General features: G+C 44.2%; 1 protein-coding gene across 5 annotated transcripts in view; it reads right to left on the bottom strand.

Annotated features, from left to right (window-relative positions):
• The window catches only part of MAF (MAF bZIP transcription factor), a 310,140-nt gene that overhangs the window by 273,359 nt on the left and 12,293 nt on the right, over window positions 1-24,488 (bottom strand). For 4 of the 5 annotated variants that reach the window (XR_012126885.1, XR_012126884.1, XM_073226549.1 and 1 more), the window contains one exon: window positions 22,784-22,840. The exons of the other annotated variant lie outside the window; for it this stretch is intronic. Coding sequence is in view for 1 of the 4 variants with exons in the window: in XM_073226549.1 (XP_073082650.1) it covers window positions 22,807-22,840 (34 nt within the window). In the remaining 3 variants the exon portion in view is untranslated. Of the gene's footprint in view, window positions 1-22,783; window positions 22,841-24,488 lie in introns of those variants that run through there. 5 annotated transcript variants of the gene reach the window in all.

A 24,488-nucleotide genomic window follows, 5' to 3' on the forward strand; every position in this document is an offset into this window, starting at 1 on the left:
CACACCTAATGCAGGTGTAAGAGAAGGCTTCCTCAGGGAAGCGACCTTTAAGCCGAGGCTGAAGGGTGGGTCAAGAAAGGGCAGTGAATGTCGGTGCGGTGACAGTTAGAATACAGTGTCAGGCCCTGAGAATACACCACTGAGCCAAACAGATATCCCCTGTGCTCCTAAATCTTACCATCTAGCAGGGATTCCCTCCACGAGCCCAGTGGCTTTGCTGGGGAAAACAAAACAACAGCGATCTGTCCTTTGACTCTAGGATTTTTAACTGCCACGTGGGTCCCCTCTCCTCAGGAAGCTTCTGAGCCTTAGAAGATGACAGTGGGTCATGCTCCGCTCCTCCGAGGTCAGGCAGCTTATCCATAGGTTTGTTTATTCTTGGCTGGACACATGCACTTCTCTTCGGAATCAACAGAAACATCACAGAAGCCCCTACCTAGGGTGTGTCTCTTCAGTCTCGCCTGGCCGCTCGCTGTGTGACTATCTGGACTCTGCTTACTTCGCTCTAACTGCCGTTTCAGAAACCACAGCACAACCGGCCAAACACAAGTGTGGTGCCCGAGGACACTGGAGGTGGTTTGAGCCGGCCAAGCTGTGAACAGAGCTTGCACCGCCAGGAAAGCCTGCGGAGGCCCCTTGACTCTCGCTATGACTTTGACTCTGGTCTGTGCACGTGCTTAACACTCTCATTAGAATGAACCACTGTTAGAAGCAGACGGTAGTTTGGTTTACCACTTGAATCGCCCTGGCCGTCCACACAGCAGGAACCAAAAAGACCCAGTCATTCTTTCTCCTTAAAAGCGTATGTCATATGCAAATCCTAAACTCATGAAAGCTGGCAAAAATCAGACTGGGACTTTCAAAGGGAAGCCTGCAAGTAGCCGATTTCAAAAGCCACAGAATCCACCCAGAGCTACACATACTCCATACTTATTCCTCTGCCTTCCAATCGGTAGCACAGATAGAAAACAAATAGCAGGTGGGTGAAATGGCTTGAGCCTTCCACGGCTTTATTGACTTGTCACTGCAGGTAAATTGACTATAATTTACTTCAAGAGCAAATAACTAGAAGTTCATCATCTAGGAAAAAAAAAACCTGCTGTACATGACTGTCCCTAACTGAGATGTAAAACATGATTCTATTTTTAAATTGGAGGTGCCAGTGGAAAGGAAAATGCTCACGGTGCCATGTGTCACTCCATTGCCCCCCTTCCTGCCTATCGTATCAGTTAAGAGTGTGGCTATCTGATGGGCAGATGTGGTAAAGGAGGACATGGTCCCTGAAAGACCTCCTACCATATTATTGTTTTGGTTTTGTTTATTTCATTGAGTTTTATTTTAGTTTAATTGTGTCACTAACACAATTTTTGAAAGAAATTATACAAGTCACATCTTGCGTTGGAGACCCCATTGGTTAAATCAGAGAAATCACGGGATTGGGAGAAAAGAGGGAGGAGGGAAGCCTATGCAGTCCTCCATCTGGGCATTTTAAATTAAATTGCACCAGTGCAGAGTTGGAAATTAACAACAACAACAAAAAAGCATACTCGCCATAGTTAAGAATAAAAAATAACCTGAACTGTGTTGTTTGTTTTGGGCCAAACATATGCAATTGTGGGAGATGTCTTGGGAAGAAAAAGAGAAAATGTTTGAAAAGCCAAAGAAAGTAGAATTATCCACACAATTCAGAACACCAGGGGCTGAGTAAAGAGGAGATGGGGTGTGTCTGGGTGCTTCACAAGAGTTGCCCCCAAAGCTAGGGCTCCCCAGGATAGCTATTTGCCTTCCTTAAGTACTGAGCACCAAGCGACATAACAAGGAGCCAGGAATGGACCCAGTGGTGTCTCTGGGCTCCAGCTGAGCCATTTGCCCCAAGCTCGCAACCACTCAGTGCCTCCCTGTCTTCAGCATTCCAACGTGTTCCTTGCTCTTCTACCTAGAAAACATTTCCCCTTTCCATCCTCATCCTCATTCCTCCAACTTCTTATGGCATAAGCTTTCTCACCCTTAAATACTCTATGTAAAAATCCCATCTCCTAATGTCCAGACCAGGTCTGGCTGCAGCCCTCTGTTCTCAGCCTTTGCAGCACTCAGCACAATTATAAGGAATCGTTTGTTTAAAGCCCAGCTTTGCCAACATATGGTGATGCTGTAGATTTGTTTTGCTCCCCTCTAGATTCCAGCATCTCACTGCCTCAAACAAGAGTCTCTTACTAGGTGACATGTCAGGTAAAAGAATAAGTGAATGGAAAGATGAATGAATGACTGAATGGACTTTCTCACCTTGCTCCAGGACGTAGAAGTCAGAGACAGAGCTCTTAGCCCTCGAGAAAAATCCATTGTCAAAGCTTAAAGGTCCATTGTCTATCCAAAACACAGACCGTTCTTCTACATGACCTGCACCCCAGATGCAAGCAAATACTGCAGACTTTCACTGAGACTGGGACTGCATGATGTATATGCAGACCTGGGAGAGTTTCAAGCTCTGTCCAGCCCTCATCCCTGTACCTCCCTGCTTTGGAGAAGGCCCCACACTCACCAGGAAGCTGCTGTCTAGGGCTTGAACCTAAGAGTTGTTCCGTCGAAGAACAAGTAGAAAAGGAAGAGGAGACAAATCACACCCAGGAAGTAGCCCTGGCTAGGAGACTTCCATCCTTCTGGACTCAGCCCCTTCCCATGGCCCAGAAAACAGAGCAGACCCCTACTGCCTTCTTCAAACTCCACCCCCAAACAGAAAACGATAAACCAAAATACCCTCCAGGCTCCTGGTTTAAATTCACACATATCTACCTGGAAGGAAGTTCTTCATGTGTCCCTTGTCTTGTGCAGCTATCCTTTCAGCAAATATTTATTAAGTATAAATGATGTGCAGGTACTGTGGTAGGTATTTACACCACATTGACAGACCCCTGCAGTTCACCCTCCAGTGGATCTAACATACAGGCAGAAGGCCATGTCCACAGCGCACTGGACTTCCCAGATTCCAGACAAAGCTAAATTCCCAACTGGCACTTGGTGGTTTTCAACCCGATGATAACTCCCAAACTCCAGAGCTCAGTGTACTGTCCAGTCATGTAGCTGCTGGTTTCGTGTGGTTACTATTAAGCACTAGAAATGTGGCTGGTGTATCTGAGAAACTTTTCCATTGTATTTGATTCTAACTACTTTACCTTTAAATTTAAAAACTGAAGCACTGTAAAATCATTTTTTTTCTGCTAAGCATACGTCTCTTGTTTGGCCAGACTCTATTTCACATTTAGCATCCAAATTGAGATACACATCCAATTTCAGAGACTTGGTACATACATGCGCACATGCACACAGATTGTAAAATATCTCATTAACACATTTTATGTCGATCACGTGTTCCCATAATATTTTGATGTATTGGGTTTTAAATAATATTAAAATTCATTTCACCTGTTTCTTTCTACCTTTTTAAAGGTGGCTGCTAGAAAATGTAAAATTTTAAATGTGGCTCACTTTATATTTCTATTGGACAGCAATGCTGTAGATGTTTTAATGAATAAATAACACACATACACACACACATAAAGTGGGTTTGACTGCCTGGATGATCTCAGCAGGTGTCGTATCTGATACCATATCTGATTCTGATTCCCAGGGGCATCAGATCTGCAATTCTGATTGGGAAGAAGGAAGCCTTCTGCTCTCTACAGTTTTTCACTTTTGGAAAGTGTCAAATGGAGCAGACACTTGGGATCATTCTGGGATTCTGGGAAAGGCAGCCCCAAACTATGAGTGCTGGTTTGAAGCTCCTCCTTAATCTAGTTCACAATCCTGTGCATTTTCAAACACAGAAAGGGAGAATCTTCCCAGTGGGATGCATCTCAAGTAGAACAAACCCTGTTTCAACAGATGCCCCCTGCGCTGCCACTGCCTCCCCCTCAGGCCTCCTGGGACTTCCCAGACGTGTTCACTGCAAGATTAAATGCAAGTCCTGTGGTGTAGCCTCTCTCCTCTCCTCCTTTGCAATTTTTCGTTTTGCTGGAGAGGAGGTGGAGTATTTCTTGCTGCCCTACCCTCTGAGCCACAGCCCGAATCCCATCATCGCCATTTTCCAGAAGAGGGAACCAAGGTGGAGGAGGGATGTACAGCCTCCACCAGCCATAAGCAGCTACCACAAACTAGAGTCCAGCTCTGCACCCTTAGGCCTGGTGAGAGTCTAAGGGCCCTGGGAAAGCCGTTCCTGACTCCTGCCCACCAGCCCAGGGCCTGGGGATCTCACGAGAGAAGAGAAGGCCTTTGCAACCTATGGTTTGGTTTCCAAACTGCCTTCAGCTATCGTATCCTTTTAGGCTCTAGTCATAGGGACACTCTTTCCAGAAAAATGGACTTGGACAGACCCTTGAATACCTTTTTAGGGGATTTTATAGGGTCCTTGGAGGTAATGCTTGGGCTACCAGGGGATGGATACACTGTATACAGAGGATGGTTACCTACCACTAAAACGCAAATATTAGCTAGAGAGGTGCATTCGATCTGATTTTTTATTACTGCCTTAGCACAAATTACATACACATAAAGTAAACACATATATAATTACGTATGTGTGTGTGTGTGTATATATATATACACACTTACATTACATAGGTATATTCTGTCCGATCAGTGGCAGCTGAGATGAGAAATGGACCTATATAAGTCATAGACTAAGTGAGTTTTTCAATTTTTTTTTCTTTTTAAAAAATAAAACAAAGAAAAAAGGGGAAATAGCTGATATTCCCAACCCAGTTTCATTTGTTTGTTTCTTGTTATGCACTTTCTGTCGGGTGCAGGTCCAACTGGATGAAGGTTACATGAAGTGAGATCTCCAGAAGGTAAACCGTTCCCCACACACCCTGTACCTGTGCTGGGGACAAACCAACCTCCCAACAGCCCTGGGGGGGAGGGGGCAGAGCCTCCGTGGGATTGGTGAGGAAACCAAATCTGTCCAGGGTCACAACGCTGGGTGACAGTGGAGAGCTGGACAAGGGCCTGACTCCACCTGCTGTGCTCTTAGCCACCACGCTCTCCTGGCCTCCTGGGCAAGCCATATCCGCTGCCTCCCAGGGGTCTCCCCTGGGAACCAGCAACCCCACTTTCACGTGCTTATCAAATGAAGTTAAGAACATGGCCATTCAGAGATCAGTGCAATGCATACCGACCACCACTTTGAATTGATGATAATATCTCCCAGGGCTGGGACAAGGTCTTTATGGGTATCACCTCCCTCTCCACCATCACCTCCATGAACAGCTTGGTATTCAGTATTCCTAATAAATAAATCCCATCCGTAGAACAACAGGCCTTCCCATGTCCAAGGAAGTGTGCAAAAATGCCTTCTCATTCACAGAAATGGAATCTTCTAGCTGCCAACCAGTGTCTCTTTGAGCTTCCCACTTACTTTTACAAGGCTCTAAAGGTGAATTTTCTCCTGCAGCAGAGAGCTGGAAGTTAAGCTTCATGTACAAACCTTTATTTTCCAAAGAGGCAGGTTGGCCTTCCTGTATCGACAGACTCTAGAGCTTAGATTTATTACAGAATGGTAATCAGGCAAAAGAATAAATACATTGCATCTTTAATTCATTAATCACCTTGGAAAACAAAATGAACTACAGTAAAGAAGACAATATGTTTTCGAATGCTGGGGGTGGGGGAAGAGGGAGTCGGTTTCTCAGTAAAATCCCATTGCTAAAATCTATTTTGCGTGCAGATTAGGAAAACGACATTCTACCTCTGAGGCTGCCCCTTGGATGGGAGCAGGAGGCTCTCTGCAAAGGAGCTTTGGCACGACCAGATCTCTCAGATGGCCTCTGGTCATCCCTGGTGTCTTCTGTTGGGTTCCTGTGGCCACTCACATCATGAGCCATAGGCTGGTTAAGACACTGGGCATTGGAGTCAAACAGACCTGGGTTCACTCCTGCTCCCCCTGGCAAGTGGGGATGGCTGAGATGGGGACAGCCACCTCAAGTCACTTATTGCCTTGAGGCCTATCTACTATGGGATATGGGGACCAGAGGTATTTTGTCTTCTACGTATTCCATGTAACTGAAGTCTCATTAAAACAGACCTGTACTAAAGCTGGCAATGTGTCAGCACAACTAAAGCAGCAGGTTTCCTGGCCTGCCACATACCCCTGGGCACTTTGGAGGGACCTTCTGGCTTGGGTGTTTGGGGTCTGGCCTGTAATGCTAAGAGGCTGTCCTATTCCAGCTGCTGTTCCTGAGTCCTGGTGACCTGGAAAGTAGAAATTAGACAGCTGGCCACCTCTATGTGCGGCTTGCAAAGTAAGAGGTACTTAGTCAGCATCTCAGACTCTTCAAGTGAGAACTCAGAGAACTGGGTAAGGACATAAGGGAAACCATAATAACAGGTGCTGTTTATCGAGTACTTCCGGGGACTTACAATGATTATCTCCTTTAGTCTTCACACCTGTCCTTCAGGGTTTGGTCTTCTCACCATGCCCATTTCACAGATGAGAACACAGGTCCACAGAGGTCAAATCCCTCAGCCAAGTTTACATCACTATGTGTCTCAGCTGGGAGGTTGAAACTACTCCTGTTTGTTGAGCGCTTCCTGCCTGCAGTGCTTTCTGTAGGATCTCATTCATTCTTAGCAAAAATCTAGGGAAACAAGTATGACTATTTCCACTTCATAGATGAAGCCAATGAAACCTCAGAGACTTAAGCCAGGGTTTCCCCATCTCAGCATCACTGCACTCAGACCTGCACGATGCCTTACTGGGGGGCCGTCCTGGGCATTCTAAAGTATGGAGCGGCCTCCCTGCCCTCCACCCACAAGATGCCAGAAGCACACAGTCCCAAAGCCATGGCAACCAAAAAATGTCTCCAGATGTTGCCAAGTGTCCCTTGGGGACAAATACCATCCCCAGGTAAGACCTGCTGCTTTAAACAAATGGGTGAGGTCAGGCAGGGGAGACCTGCTGAGGGGAAAGGGACCTTAGTCCACCTGTCTACAATCTAGGCTGCCTGCCAGCTGCTGCGTCAGTTACCTTAGGGCAGCGGCTCTTCAATGTGGCCCCTTCAAGAACCTGGGAATTCTGAGGCCCCACCCCCAGCCTGCCTGAATCACAAATTCTAGGGTTGGGGCTAGCCATCATTTTTAATAATTTTTCAGGTGCTCTGATGCTCACTGAATCCCACTGCCTTACAGCAGGGTGTCTTAGCTTAGGCTGCACACAGCAATCACCCAGGAACCTTTGATGCCAGGGGACCACCTTGGGATTCTAATTTAATTGACCTGGGCTGGGGTGTAGAAATGGGGATTTTGAAAGCTTTCCAGATGATTCCCATGGGTTGCTGAAGTTGAGAACCACCAATTTCAAGGGAGCTGACCCAGGTGAGCTCAGGGAAACACCAATGTCCAACACGTCCCATGACCCATCTGCTGAATCTCAGACAGAAGCTGCAAGAACCAAACAGTGGTTCCCTTTGCTCTCAGCCCCAAACAGCCCAGGTCCTCTCAGTGCTACTTTTGTGGATCGCTCTTCCATAGATTTACCTAAATTTCTAAACTTTCTGGAAGCTAATTAGTGGGCCTGTGCACCAGCATAGGAGGTTAAGGAGGCCACTAAAATCGGCAGGTTAATGATTTGCATTAAGTCGGCCATATTTAAGGTAAAGGAGATGGGGAAATGGGGCTCACCTTCCCATCCTGCAAGGTCCTGCCTGATCTCCTCCCTCCCTCCAGCCACCACCTTCCAGAACTGTCCTGCTATTCACTTTCCCAACCTCAGCCCTGGGCAAGCTGATCTCAAGTCCTTTGCAAACTCCAAAGCCATTCCCTTATTAGGCTGGCCATGTCCTTTCTCATCCTGCTCCGTAGAGCCTGGGGCACCTTATCACTTCTTCCTAGATGCCCGTGGCCTCTCCTAAGATCCTTCTTGGACACCTCCAGCTTCTTCCTTCTCCGCTTCTTTTGGGCTGCTTACCATCAGAGCTGCAATAGTATCAGTGATCCATTTGAACCATTTGATACTGCTCTGTCCCATTGCCATCTCTTCATCTGGGCAGTTCAAGCAACATGCTTAACCACCACCAATCTGGTGGGGTGCAGGGGTGGGGAGCAGGGAAAGCACTTCCAATTTTATAGCATTTGCCTTCCATACAGCAAATATTCCCACCATGGCCCATTTCATGCTACCCTGAATGTGGAATTGAGAAGAGATGCACCCAACCGGCTCTTGTGAGCTGCCGAGAGTGGGCTCCTCCACGCCACTGTGTGACAACCCCACAAACCTCTATGGGGAGTGTGTTCTGTGGGAGTCCTTATGCTAAATGCTGAGCATAATGTATAGAGATGTGGGTCCTGGATCACAGTCTAGTATAGTATATAGGGAAAAACTGCCTCACTGAGCCACATGTGACAGGCAGAAAAAAGGGGAAAAGGAAGATAAAAAAGAGGGAGGGGTCAACTTTGGCCAACTAGACATGGGATTCCTTTGAATTCTCACAAAAATGATCCTCAACATTTTTTAACTAAAGGAGACACAGATATCACTGGGCACCTTTGCTGTCCCCTGAGTCATGAGAGTGGCCAGCCGGCACTGCACATAGTAGGTGTTGCCTCACTGGTTTATTTAATCCATATAAGAATTCCATGAGGCCAGTTCTGCCATCCCCACATCTAGAAAGGAAATGACTTTCCCAAAGTCACAAAGCCAGAAAGGTCTATGCAGGCTGCTTCACCCTGCTAATGTTTCCAGCAAGGGAACATGGTCCTGAGCTACATCGAAGACTGTTGGAGCAGGCATTTCCTTAGAGAATTGTTCCTAGAAGATAGTCAAAGTGGGCTGTCAGGTCTGGAGTCCTAAAGGGTAGAGGGGCGGGAGAGGAGCCTGAACTTGGGGGGCCAGCGCACCCACCTTCAATGGGCTCTTACTCTTTTTATACAGTGATCCCACACAAACCTGCATTTTATAAACAGTTCCTGCAGAAACAAAACAAAGCAAGTTTGAAAGCCTCTGATTTCCTGCCAAATCCTTAAATTTATGGAGGTGGTAACTGAAGCCTGGGGAGTGTCTAGTGGTCATTCAATCACTCCACATTTCTGTCTTACCTGGTACAGGGTTAGCATACTATGGGGATGAAATAGCTTGGGGAAAATTTTCAGAAAATACTCCCCAACCCAATTACCTCCCCGGAAATGGAGAACTCCTAAGGCAAAATCATAAGCACAGCAGTCACCCACCTGTACCCACTAAGAGCGGGTTCCAATCTCCCTCTTAAGTCCTTTCCTTTGTTGGAGCAGCAAGCATCTGCAGGACTTCTGGGCTTGGCATCAGCAATTCCCCTCGACACCCAGTCAAATCCAGATTCCCCTTGGAAACGCTTGACCCCATGTTGGAAATGCTTTTCCACCACACTGGACAACAGGTGCTTTACACGATTTCTCTGCAGGCAGCCTGGCCTCTGAGTCAGGGTCTGTCCCTAAATGCAACAAGTTTAAAGAGCTACAGCTGCCACACCCCACACACGGCTCACTGTCGGCTTTCTCTTCCTAAGAGAAGCTCTAACCGCATTGTTGTATTTTAGTCTATAACTCACAAATTAAAAACTGAAAGAAGAAACACATTTTTTCTGTCAGTGGCTTAAGGGGATTCCACCTCTAAGCTGCTGCTAAAGCTCCCTTAGTCTTTTTTACATTTGTAGCATTTTGGAGCAATTTGCTGGAGTCAAAGAAAGCAGTGAAATTTCCACAACTGACTTCAAAGCCCCCGAATCTTGTATCAGTGGAGGGGAGCCTGGTAGTAACACCAGAGGGGACATTTTTCAAAGAGGACATGCAAGGCATTTCTGCCCAGTGCCTGCGATTGATGGCAATGACAGACATGTGACCAAGTCCCCAAGGAGTGCTTTGAAAACTGCCCCTCCTTTTGTCCTCCCCAACACTATTGGCTGTGACAATACAGATGGTATGGGAAGGGACAGAGCTTGAGAAGCCACCTCACAGCCCAGTGAACAACGCCACTGTAATTCCATTAGCACACATGAGTCTTGTCTGGTGGGCAGCATGGAGCGATCGCAGATTGAGCAATGGGGGGTGAGGCACACCTGGATGGCCTCACATCTGGAAAAACAAAGGTGAGGCGGCAGTGGCTTCAGAGAGAGGAAGCCTGCACACGGTCCAGACACCCACCGCCTGGGCCTTTCCCCTCGGTGGGCTGTGCCTTCTGCTTCCCTGCCCTCTTTGATTTGGTCTTCCAATCTCTACTCCTTCGCCGCCTGTTTACCCATCTTGGTCCCTGACTGGGGTGATCCTTTCTCCCCTCATCACACACACAACCACACTGTGTATTTCAGCTATACTCACACTTCTGTACTAAATTAAAACCCCCAAACATAAAATGTGTACAAAAGGGTATATTGTCTGTGAATATTTTGTGCTATAAGGTATCAGAGAAATCAGCCCTCTGAGAGGTTGCCCCATTTACAGGCGCACAGGAGAACACGAGACTGCCCACTCACTACAGTTTTGGCCAAAACAGAATATGTTTATGACGATGACTTGGTTGTGAGCGAGGATACACACTGTTTCATAAGAGTGCCGGTCATTTGCATTTACTCTTTCTAAATGTTGTCTGCTTCCTGCCCATTTTCCTATCAGGTTGCTTATCTTCCTGCTTATGGATTTATAGGCATTCTTCACGTTAAGGAAATTGGTTCTTTGACTATCTGCTGGGTCGTGATCTTTCCCACTTTGTTGTTTGTTGATTTTGTTGATGGCGTTTTTTTGCAGGACAGTAGGTTTTAAATGCTTACGGAGTCACATGCATCAATCCTTTGCTGCAGAGCATCTGGGCTTTAGGTCAGGCTAAGGAAGGTCTTCCCCATCCTAAGGCAAACCAATTATCCTTTCGTAGTTAGACTGTTTAACATGGTGTTCACAAAGTGACTACACACGTCCTGCTCACCCCACAGCTTCTGGGAAGTGTTAACCAGCAGAACCAGCGTGTTTTAAAACCTGTCTGCACCAGTGATAAATCTTGAGAGCAAGAACTCTGTCTTACTTGTTTGCAAAACTTCCAGCACCAAATCCATATTCTAGTGAATAAGCAGTGCACAGTGTTCACCGAATTAAATCTTAAAAGAAAAGTGTAATATACAGATGCCAAACCAACTAGAGGAAAGGGGTCTCTTTTCCAATAGCTCTCCAAATGACATTAAGAAAAAGGTCTGGTGCAGTCTATATTTAACAAGCTGTCCAGGAGAGGAAACTTAGCCCACAAAAGTGTTAAGGACATGTCAGGATATGGGCCTTTTGAAAGGCTGGGAGAGGATTGAGAGAATAACCACTAATTTTGGCAGGTTGCAAAATTGTTGTCTTCGTCAGATAAGAAAATTTTACTAGGATCTTATTACCTGCTTATTTGTTTGGGTACCTAATGCTCAGTTAGGTACAACCCTGCCACTTTCTCCAAGGCATCTGAGGCCCAGGGGGGGGTGTGCTTCTCACCAATACAGGGCTGTGCTGGACCCACAAGTAAAGGAGGCATGGACTCCATGCTCACAGTTCAGAATCCACGAGGAGATGAGAAATGGAAAAGGTAATTGTCTTACAAGGTAGAGGGCAGAGTGCCTTCAGAGGGGGCAGTGTTTGCGCAGTCTGACGTTCTGCTTTCATGGGGGATCAGCGCGTCTGACAACGTGTCAGCAAATATCTTGGTTGATTCAAGCCAGTGCCACTTACTTGCCTTGGTCCTGTTTCTGCCATCACGTGCTAAATAAGTGCCTGGTGGTAACGATGACAAATAATATAATTATCTCATCAGTATCTGCAGAAGTTTGTGCAAATAATTTGGAATACATCTATCCTTGTTACTCAATAACTAAACACAGTGTTCTCTATTTTATGAGAATTTTAAAAAAAGAAAAGAAAATGCCTACCTATGTGCAAAATGGGCCATTCTACTAGCTCCAGTCCTTAGTATCAGCCTGGTTCACGTGGTGATCTGTGATGAGCCGGTTGTTCAGCTGACTGTGTGGGCTCATAAAAGGCTTCTGGTTTTAGCTTAATTGACCTGTTTCCCAATAGGGAAGAATGAGACCAGCAGAGGAATGAGGGGAATGTGGCCTGCCCAGGTCACATGGCTGCCTTGTGGCCAAGGCAGGTGTCAAATGGAGACTTCTGGACACCAACTCCCATTCACGTTCCTGACTGCCTTAGCCTTCCTTATAAAGAATAGTTGAGGTTAAGAGACTGGCAATATCAGATGAAGCAGGAAAAACAGAAAGCAATTGTTCATCCCTTTGACTTTTAAACCACACCTGGAAAATGCTGAGTTGTGACACATAACAATAAGAGATGGGAAGTGCAGCCACGGTTCCTTCGCCTTCTGGGTTTCGATAGATAACCATGTCCCTGGATTCTTCTACAGGAGTTCTCAATCTTGGTTGTACTAGAATCACTGGGAATTGTTAAAAATAAAAAACACTTGTGTCTGAGCCCCACCAGTCCCTAGAAGTCTGGTGTAATTGGTCTGGGGAAGGACAGCAATGTTTTACAAGCTCCCCAGATGTATCCCAGGTTGACAACTCAGCCACCAGGTTCAGAGACCTGGTGATGCCCTAATTCCACTCTTGCTCATCTCCAAAAAGGAAGTACCTGAGTCCCAGTAGCACTTTCCTTCTCCCATGCGGGGAAGTGCCCATCTCCCAAGCCCTGCCTGACTCCATCAGCAGAAAATAGTATCTGGCTGGCAGCTGCATGAGGACCCACCCTGAGCCACTGACAATTGGATGAGGGATAGATACCTGACCAAGGTGAGCCAATCAGCTATCTCTTCCTGGTATTGAAACTGAAAGTCTCTAACCAACCCCTGCTGGGGCTCAGGAGGAGGTTCAGGGTGAAACCCGGAGGCGAGAGTGGGGATCCATCCCCCATGTATGCCAAAGTGGAGAAGGACTGCCTGCTTCCTTCTGTAAGGAGAAGTCAGCTGATGTGTAAAAACAGAAGGGAGGGAAGGACAGAGACAATGACCCTCCATCCCAGCTCCTCCCACTCCCAGCTTGTAGCCAACAACCTAATCTACACCTTTATCCATATAGGAAAGGAACAGAAACCTGAAGGCAGAGTTTTTATGTCCAAAGACTCACTGGCCAAGCAACATGCTCCTTACAGGACCTCTGATTTCCTTGCAAGGCGCATGCAATCGCAAGTGGCCAGGCCGAATTTGACAACAACGCTGGCTGAAGTTTCATCACCGCACAGGACCTCAAACTGGGGTCCTGAAATGTAGACATCAATGGAATTATACCACAGCTCTTGCTGATCAGAAGCCCTACAACTGCTACAGAGGGTGCTGATTAATAGAAGACACAGGACACAGAATTACACGTGAATCTTCCAGAACATGGGTTTCATGGGAGAAATTAGTAAAAAGGGGTCTTTTGGCACTAAATAAAATTAATCAATCAGACCTTAATATTTCGACAATCATTTTACAAAACTGCCCTATGTAATATTAGTTCCATGAGATGGTTGATTAGATATCAGTTTCCGTGTCCAAATAAGCTCGTAACACGCCATCCGCATTCTTTCCCCATGGAGGGTCATAGTACATATTAGCATATAAAGAGTCTAAGATGGACTACAGTGAAATTAAACATTTAACTTGTCTAATTCACAATTTCCCTGAATTATGTGACCGCAGAACTCCCCAAGCATACCTTTTGAAAAATTTTCTTCAGGGAAGGTGATATTTTTTTTTCCATGGGAGAGCAGGTAATAGCTATAAACTACTGTTCTAAGTTTTTCTCAGTTCTCCAGTTTTGACAACACGTAACTTAAAGCAGGGAGGAAGAAGTCCAATATCATAATAGCACAATTATTTTAACACCAACCAAGGCTTGCAAGATGTCAAGGTCAAAGTGTTATCCATATAATACAGATCAAAGTCAAGCAAGGTGAAACGGTTACCCTGTGCCAAGCGCTTTACATACATTATTGCACTTAATCCTTTGCACAAGCCTTTGAGGGAGTAGCCCTATTTTACCAATGCAGAAACTGTATATTCTTTTCTGTATTACTACAGATTTTGCTGACAACTTTTTATTAAATTGGGGCTTTGAATGGAGTGATTTAATGCTGATTTATCATCACTAACCAGCAATTTCCTGCATGTCAATTGTGCCCATGACACTTTACACATTACAGGGTATTAAGGAAACATAGCACTATTATTTTTTAAACGCTCTTGAAATGACAACCTTTATCTTTCAGCAGGGAAAGGCAGCTCTTTACCTACCAAAATCAAGCCACAAAATCATTTGTTTTTAGAGCTGGAAGGGTCAAGATTTTGAGAAGCCCCAGCCGCAGGCTTCTACATATTAATCAGATCATATTTTCTTTTAGGCCTCACCCAACCCCACTTGGAGAAAAGATGGACAAGGAGGAGAGGGCATCCAAGCTCACGCTATATGTGCTAAGGTTAAACACCAGGCTTTTTAACTGGGAAGGAGGGAAGAAGCCAAAAAGAGCCGGGGTGGTATGGTGTCTATCTAGAAAGAAATTTCTGCAAGACTGCAGTATAGGGTCCAGTTATATTTTAATAACTTTGTACCTGGGTTTCCTGATCTGTGTAAAGGGGATAAAAATACCTCCCCACCTCTAGTTGTTATAAGTCAAAAATGGCATAGGGTCTATCTTCCAGGGGACATTTAATCAATGAACATATAACCAAGCCCTCATTAATGTCTAGGGGACTTCAGACGGACAGAGCTGAGTGGGAGATCACAGTCATCACCTCCATGGAAGTGTTCTCTAACTCTGGACAAACTGGTATGGCCCCCAAGTGACCAAAAGAAATGAGGAATATATTTCAATATATTGCAACCTTGACCTTTGGCTCTCCATGTGCATTTGAGAACTTGTAGCTGCACCCCCTTTTCTATGTTTTCCTCCTCCTTTTGGTGATCTTTCCAGAAACAGAGCTCCAGATAATCTCTGACTCAGTCTCCCCAATACTGTTGACACGGGTTACATGTGCTGGCATACTGGTTTTAAATGCAAGTCTCTGGTACCTCTGTAAAAATATCCAGTTTCAGAAAATAAAACTCTGCCTATAAGCACATAAAAAGTTTCAAGTAACAAGCAGAATATCTGCTTGGAAAAAATCCCTATTTCAGTGAATATGATAATCTGGCCTTCACTTAAAAGGATCACGTGTTTTGCCAACGCACAAAAATGTCATTCCTTTATTAAATAGTTTATTGTTCGCCTATTACGTGCTGTGTTCATTGTGCTTGTAATTTATAGACTGCATTACTTTTTATTCCACTGGAAGTTCCAGGGTGTGTTTGTTTAGGTTTGTACCAAGGGGCCACCCATTTTGCCTCAATGATCCTCACCAAGGTCTCCTCAGTAGGAATAAATCCCAAGACTAAAGGCCTGGGACTCTGGTAGATGCTGATACTTCTTTTGATACCTATGATCAGTTTCATCTCCACTTTCGCATGATGCACCCTTTTCCAAAGGTAAAGATTTTAGTGCGTAGTACCTTGTTTCTAGATAGAGTTCTATTGCCCTATTAATTTCTCATATTAACAGCTTAACACTTGAAGTTGGAAAGACAGCAAGAAAATCCATAATGAGAAAACTTGAGGACCTCCCCAATAAATAACTGTCGTCTTCATTTTGACAAATAGGAGATGGTCTTTGCAATGTGAGGCCTTTCAAAACACTGATTTCCTGGTTCGACCCAACAGTTCTGAGAAATACATGACTAATTTTCATTTGCTATTAATCACAAATTATTTTTCCCTTAAAAAATTAATTGAAAACAAGAGATGGAATAAATATTTCAGGCGACCAGCAGCAAAATGGGAAAATACCATGTGTTTGGAGTTTTAGTGCCCTCTGAGTACAGAAATTTATTTGCAGCAAGCAGAAAATAGACAGCGAGCATAAAAATACAGCACAGTCCCCCTAGTAAAATTATTTATCAAGCTAACAAGGGAGGGACCCTTCTAGTAACAACAAGCCAGCGAGGAAAAGACATGGCTTTATATTTTACCTTTGGGTTAGCAAACCAGTAAAAATGCCAACTGACAAGCACTTCACATAAACATTTCTTTCTAAATGAGCTTCCTTGTTAGGAGGAAAGAAAAAAAAAGTCTTCCTAGCTAAGGATCACTGTAGCTTACAGACAGAGAATTCTAGCACATACGTACACTTTAGTGCAAAAATAAAATAACTGATAAAATAAGTTAAGGTGAATTATGAACAGGGCTTAAAAAACAAATTAGAAGTTCATGAAAGAAGATGTGCTTATCAAGGTATCCTCATACCTGGACATTCACACAGTCACAGCTTATAAGATGCTATTTCTGGGCTAGCATTAAAAGCCTCCAGAAAAAAGAAAACATACATATATATTCCCATACAGATATATATGTCCTGACATTGCTCTTACTGTACAAGCCTCATTGCTATATTTTTTCAAGTATTTATTTTATGAGCAAAACCCCAAAGTCGGTTTTTACAGTTTAGTTTAACGATACCAAACTTCGATTATAAATTACGAGTCACTTTATTGCAGCTTGCAATACCAGAAAGAAAAAGAAGAAGAAAAGAGAAATCCTTGGGTCGAAAACCACGGCAGTGGCCTGATCCCAATTAAACTGTAAAGGAAGAGTAAAAAGATACATCTGCAGAATAACTGTATCCTCAATAGCTTTGCAAACAACTCCTGACAAAGCTACGACGAATCACATGCTTGGGCCTCATCTTCCCTTAAAGTGACAATCTGATCGGTTAATGGTGGCAGACACAGGAAGGAAAGGATGGTGCAATGGCTGGGGACTCAATGACTCTGTAAAATGTTGAGTACAGACAGAAACACCTTGCAGTAGCCACATTCCCTCCATCCCCACCTCCAATCCCAACTTGTGCCTTAAAAAATGAGTTTCCCAGAAACACAGATGCAAAGTTTTTCATTACTAATGTCAGTCGGCTCAAATAAAATAGGAGGAAAAAATAAAAACAAATCCTTCCTTATTTTTTTCCCTCTCTGGAGCAGGGTGCCTTTCACCACGCTGCTGTCAAAGCTCAGAGCTCTGGCCGGGCAAACGCGGCCTCCCGTTCTCAGGCAGTAACCTAGCTGGATCCTGTACTTCTCTTCTGGAATCCTCTGTCTACCTCAAAGCCCACCTCTCTGTCCACCTCAAAGCCCACCAGTTTGGGAGCTGGGTGCACTATCTTCCCACAAATCTGCAGGGAGGGTTTACAGTATGTGCTAGTTTGTGACCCCTGACCTTTTGACATGTAGACTAGGGTCATGTCAGGACGCTACTAAGTAACCAAAGATCAGAGTGAACAGAGGTAACATTCTAAATAACTAGGTTCCCCAAACTGCCCTTGGAGACTGGAGTGTTTAGAAGGCATCATGACATTTTAACCCACAATTTAATCTACAGCTCAGCGGGGGACGGCTTTGAATGCAGCCGTCATGTAAGTTCTGATTCGCTGGCATCACTAGACCAGGAGAAGACCAGGCAGGCATATGGGGAAAGGCCATGCATCCTGGAAAAGGAGATACCAGGTGCCAGGAACCCACAGTGAATCTCCAGAAGGCTGCTGCAGGCCCAGCCCGGCCCAGCAGACCAGCCACAGGCTAGCAGCAATCCAGAACTCATACCAACTCACCTGCCCTGTCCTGGGGAACCTGAGTGCCAGCCTCCCAAAGCACCATTAAAGCTTGTGCTAGCCCGAGCACCTTGCACTTTTCTTCTACTATGCAATGGTGAGAAACTGCTTCTGGGCTTGAAAGGGAGAAAATGAGAAGAAGAAAAATAAAACACAAAACTTCTGGGAAAACCCAATAACAAATACACAAAACAGCCTTTAAGCGTCGGGACGGAACTGCAAGCATGTGCTACTCACTGCAGCAAACAATGAGAAAGCAGTTCTGGCTTGGGTCAAAAAGGTCAACAGGGGGAAAGAATTTCTGATCTCTTGGCTACCCTGACTGCCAAGAAGAGAGAGGTGCCAAGCATCCCTTCCTGCAGACTCGCTGGCCTTTGAAAATGCATGATTCCAAACACTGTTAGATGTATCATGTGCACCTGAGGATTTTTTGAAAGGATTCTAATCACTCATTTAAAAAGATAAAGAGATAAAGAGACAGGGCATGGGGGGGCGGTCAGGGTGGGGGGTGGAGATTGGGTATGTGGGGGTAAGAAGGAAGAGAAACAACCTAAACAAAAAGTTCTATTCTCTTATCCAAATGTTCAGCTCTGTAAGAGACCCCCGTGTCAGCTTTCCCCCCTATATCCTGTACATCAAGAATGAACCTCATTTTAAAATAAAAACAAGCTGGAGGCACACAGCAGCACAGACTCAAGCCCTTTAATTATTGGCCTTCGGTAACAAAAGATCTCCATTCTGGTCAACTCTGTTGAGAGGGGAGGGTCCACCCGAGATTCAACGGAATCCCGTTAAATGATTGCAAACACAGACTCAACTTTGCTACTGTGCGGAGCCAGGGAAGAACTTTGCAGGACCCTGTGTAAAGGAGGTGTGACGTGGAGTCTATTTCAGATCAAACCCATTGGCACCGCTACTGCCCACCTGCTAGCCAATGAATTTACTGTGCTTTTCGATAAACCCAAAAGACAACCCCAAATCGGCTTCAACTGCATTCGATAGATTGTGGAGGAAAGGCAAACGCCAGCCCCACTCTGTGCTGTCCTTCCCTCTCTTTCCTGTCATTGATTAAGCTGCCGGGATGTGCCCCTGGGTTCCTAATTAGGTGTTAGTATCTTCCAGCAACTTACACCTGAGGTCACTACTTGGTGGCTCTGTTCTCTCCAGTGACAATCCCTGTAATTCCCACAGCTGGTTTGATTTTTTTCCCTCTCAGTGCGTGAATCCACTTCCCCCACCTCCTCACACTGGGTATTTGTTCCCATCTTGAATTATAAGGGCTGACAGCTTACTTGTAATTCCTGTAGATGTGGGAAAGACAGGTACACCGAATCTTCACACTGGCTTCCCCCTGTCCCAGCAGTTCCCAAATATTGCAGAAAGGTGACAAAACAAAAACAGAAAACCCCAAAACCAACCCTTCTGCTTAGCTCATTTATTGCTGATAATTTCATTAGGTGCCAGGAAAAGCAGAAAACGCAGACACTAAACAACTTCACAGTCATTTTTGGATTGAGAAAAATGAAAACCCAGCGAGCGGCATGTGAGAAGAGTTTCAGCGTCGGCATCTGCGAACGGCAGCAGTAAATCTGAGATTTTGGCAGGTAACTGAAAGCGTGCTTTTAGAACGAAAGCTTTTTACAGAAGCAGCATCTTATTTTAAACAATGAGCACCACACTTTTACAAAAAGTCCTTCTTCTTTTCTTCCCCCCTAAATACAGGTTTCTTTAAGTCAGCGTCTTGAGTAGTATCCTAGGGTCAACTGAAATAATAAGAGTTCATATGGCATCATTAGGCCTATTACCCTGTACCTGGTCTTCTAGGATGGATTAAATCAGCTCAGAAGGGGGCCAGTGCCCCCTGACAGGAAGACATCAGACAGGCTTGAATGGCAAGGGGGCAGTGGGGTGGTTATGAGGGGCATAATCTAAATAAACGAGCACCTGCAAACAACTGGGGAAAGTAAGTCTGAGTAATAAAACACTCTAAACGGAGTTATTTCCCCTTAAAGAATCTCAGTGCCAACAACTACATTGATGTAATTTGCTGAAGACGTACACCCAGGGAGCTTGGGATGGATTGGTCCACACGAGACAGCATTCTACTCCGGGCTGCCGTAGCAGCGGCGGTGGGAGATCCGCTTTAAAAACTGAGTATTTTAGGAGCCCTGAAGGACTGTAGTGTGGACAAGCGTCAGGACCAGTTCTCACTTGGGCTTTTCAAACAGAGGTACCAAGAAATCAGAACACACAGTCTGTGTTTTCACATGTCCTGTGCATGAGAACACCCGATTCACCCTTTCTGTTCAAACGTTTTGCTGGACTCTGCGAGGGGAACAGAGCTATGACGTCTTTCATTTTATGTTTGAAATAGACGGCTGTGCTAAGGCAGCCGCACTTGACACCAAGCCCGGCAAACCACGCTTGCCTTTGACTTCTTGATAACGATGGGCAACGTGGGAGGATGAGTTGTACAAAATGAAAACAAGATTTCTGAGTAGCTTTACTGGGATTTTTTTGTTGGTTGGTGATGGGGTGTTCTCCCAGATCATACATAATAAAGCCTTCCTTACATCTGTTTGACTTCATATTGGCATAGATACAGTCAGGGTAAAACACGTCGACTCAGCTAATTATAAGACTCAAAAAAAATCAGATGGCTACTTAGGACCCAGGAAGTGCTCTCTATACAAGTTCCATCAGCTTCTCCCACAGATGACAGGGAAGCTACAAATGGGCCTCTCTCCTATGTATGTATCCCACCTGCCTTGCCCCGAGGCACCTCTGCAAGGCTTGGTTGCCTCCAGATGGGCGTTAGCCAATGTCGGGAACATCTGAAACAGGCAGAGCGCAGACATGAGCCGGCTAAGATCCATCCCCACCTTCTGAATTAGTGTTTCAGCACACAAGACAAAAGAACGTATTTGAAGATCTACTTTCCCCTTTGGTGCAAATCGCGGGTAGTTGTATTACCACTTTTTCACAACTCAAGCATAGAGACAGCTCCTAAGGTGAATTCCAAAGCCACCCTCAGTATTTGAGTCAAGCAGTGTGTCCCTTGTTTCCGTGGCAATGATGCTAACATCACATCTTATCCAGAGATGCTACCATGAGAAACTTTATATCAAATGGCAATGCATGGACTGTTGTCCCTGTTGCTATTCATGTTAGAAAACCTTTTTTTAGAGGGCACAACCTGGATACATCATGCATTTCAGTAGATTGGCTTATGCTCAGCTGTAACATGGCTCTTGGAAAATGTTAGTCAGGACGAAGGAATGATACAGAAATGGAGAATTTCATTTCTTTTTCAATGCCTCTTAGGATGAATACTTTGCAATGTGCCCAAGAACCACGTTATAATCTACACTGTGTTTCTGAGAATAAATGAAAGGTAATTAAAAGGCTCCCCAAATGGCTTGCAATTTAATTTTCATACTTGAGCCTAGAAAATTGCCAGCAATAAGCCATAAGCTGTATGTAGTTGAAATTAGCAAGAGAGAAGAAAGCTGATGGTTCTTCCTTTTTGGCTTCTACCTGAAATCCCTTAACCAAAGTGACTTTCTGAGAACAAACTAAGTAACTCTCCTAAGAGTATCAAGTATTGAGCTTTTCATAATATCAGCTTATAATATCTAATATCACAGAGTAACTTTGAGGAATTGTCCTCCTCCTCCCCAAATTCCCCATCTGGCCAAATGTCTTTCTCTTCCTTGCTCTCACCTGTCAATCATGTTCACAGCTGAAATTTGATTTCTCTCCCACCAGTAACCTTATATGAAATATTACCAGGGGGGGGTCAGGACCAGTGTGAACCTTGCTTTAAAAGTTCATTAACTCTTTACTCAGAATGGATGGTTTCAATGTAACAAAACCTGCCGGAAGGCCTATATCATCATATTTAATAGATGGTTTCAAATTGCAATTATGAAGACAGGGATAAATGAAAGGAATAAAAAAGAAAGGAATACAGTATGGGTACCATATGCACACACAGGGACACTCAAATTAATCCCAAAGGTATATACTCAGTTGCAACCTATGCAGGAGAACCATTAAAGAAAATGTTATTTTGTATAAGGCTAGAAAAGAAATCACGTTAAACAGACACAACCCAGTTATTCAAAGACCCTCACGACAGCAGCATGTAAAAGTAAGCCATCAGATATTATCTTTGAACAATGGTAAAAAATGGGGTTCTGTTTTTGACACTCCCCGTTTACTGGGTCCTTAAAAGTGTCTCCTTCGCAGAGTAGCAATTTCACAAGGTGACTTTTACCCTCCCTCCTCAGTTTTTCTAGAAACCAAAAGCTATAGTTCATGCAAATTTCTCAGCAAGCACATTTTTAATAAAAAAAATCAAACTTCGTTCCATTAGCCAATAAGAGGTAACAAGACCGCATATGATGATGACACTAAATAATTATTGGTGTAAGAGTGTTGGTCTAGCTCTCTAAACCAAGAGGATCCATAATTAAATTCACACTGGGATACATGTAATTGAAAACCAATTTGAATAGCTTATTTCATTTTTTTTTTTTTTTTACTAGATGGAAAATCAGATTTCTGCCTCCCACCCTTCTCCTCCCCTCTCCTGCCTACAGTGGGAGTGGGGAGTGGCTTCCAAGTCACGTTTGGACACAGAAGCTGGGACAGAGTGTGAAATTACACTACATTTTCCAAACATGAGTATGGAGTGAATTATAGAAGACTATAAATTTGGAAAGTTTCCGAGGCCCAGGTAGAGCTGGCCATGGGCCGTGGAAGCTAGTTGTACAGATTCACCTAAACTGTCTGACATTCAAGCAAAAGGACTGGCTCTGCATGTGTCAAGAGATTCATGCTGGTTAAGACAAAAGATCTGAGATTTACTCAAACTAGATTAATCACTCTGTACACCACACTTATGTAACGAAATAAATGGAGACGTATATGCATGCTGGTCTCGGATGCACCGCCTCACCTCTCCTCCACACCTCGTGTCACCACATATGTATCAACACAATAAAGAAGGAGCTTTTTGCACCTAAAAAAATGATCAGCATTCCTTGCTTGCTTTCCCCCTCTTGGAAAACTCACTTAAACAAGCACATGCAGTTCAGAAATCAAGATGTACCTCTTTGACTTCAGGCGACAGGATCACATCACTGATGTAGAGGATTCCCTTGGGTACCTAATTTAGTAAATATATTAAAATAAACAAAAGGTCATTAATAACCATGAAGAGGGTTTCAAGGACAGTCTGTTCAAGGCAGCCTACCTATCTACGAAAAGGGCAGAATTAGACAAGAAGAATGAATTACTTCCAGTGGCTTTGGCGTCCTGGCCTCAGCCTTAACAGAGGAGGGGTTCACATGGAAGGGAATGGCGCAGGATGCGGGTCATCTCTCCAACTACTGCTCCCACCCCAGAAGGCTGAGATAGTGACAGCCCCTGGCCTGACAGCCTGGATTAGCTGTGAACCAGGCTCAGCTCAGAGAACCCAGTGATCTATCGTGGGTTCACAGTGGGGGAGGATTTGAATGGTCTATGATGAGTGTTTCTCAGGCGTTCAGACTGTCAGTGCCTCAGAACCAAGCCCTCCCTGCTTCCCCTGGCACCTTCCTAGGGCACATGCTCTTCCATATTCCCCCCCCTCCTCCTCCATTGCGCTGGTCTGTTCAGCTGGTCCTACTGACCTTAATTGCAAATGTTCTCTTAACAAACAGAACCTTTTAGATACCACCCTTTTTATTTATTAACTTCCTCTCTGTTTAAATTAGTAGAGGGAATGCTTAGAATGATGGTAGGAAAATGAGGTTGCTTTTAAAAAAACAAGTCTTTTGGCTTCACAATGAATAAAAAAGCAGTGTAATTCCAAGTAGTTAGCTTTCTATGGTTCAAAAAACCCTTATTGCTATTAGCTGTACTAATGTAAGTGGCAAAATAATTATCATTTGCTGTAAGGGGTCCAATATTTTCCAGACAGCAGTTTAATAACAAAGCAGACCTGTCATTTCTCCCTGTAGTTAGTCACACTATACAAGTTCAGACTGTCAAAATATATTTAAAATCTAATTTTAAAAATTCAACGTGGTCACAGCAAATCTGTATACAATAACTGCAATAAACGGGTAAGTCAATCTAGTTTTTTTCCCAGCGTGGATATGCAGTTATTTTCCTTTAATCCTCCACACTTGCATTTGGATTACCTTATAATTGTGTGAACAAATACATTATACTCATACACCTGCTGAAATCTGTAAGCTGCTGTACCCCAACACAGAATCTTTCTTTCCTTAAATTTTCTTTTAGCATAAATCTCTAATTATTTCAATTGCCCTTTATCTAGATGGTATGACTATGCATTAAAACACTTGGATAAACAAATTTGTACTCTTGTATCTGTCAGGGCTGCCCCAAATTCATTTTGTGCCTTCATTTACATTTCATGTTAGAAATGCTTTTAAAACCTTATGGTACAAACTGCTCTTCTTTATGTAATAATATACATTAAAGTTTTGCCAAACATATAACTTCTATGCAAAAAAAAAAAAACACCCACAAGAAATAAGAAACACAGTTAAGTTACACATGGTGCTAATGTTATCAGTAATACCAGTTTTGTTCTCCATTTGAAGTTCACGTGGTTAACCTCTAAATAAAAAACTTCCTATATAAGGTTATTTTTTTAAATCTTTAGAAACAACAGTTCTCTTGGAAATGCAAGTGACTAGATTAAGAGATTGAAGAGATTGTGGAGAGACTATTTTTATAATTCCTCTGGGGCATTGCAAACATTTGTCAAGCATCTAAGAGGAATATTTACATGAAATCATATA

This window comes from Manis javanica, chromosome 17 (assembly GCF_040802235.1).
Source record: "Manis javanica isolate MJ-LG chromosome 17, MJ_LKY, whole genome shotgun sequence".
Lineage (NCBI taxonomy): Eukaryota > Metazoa > Chordata > Mammalia > Pholidota > Manidae > Manis > Manis javanica.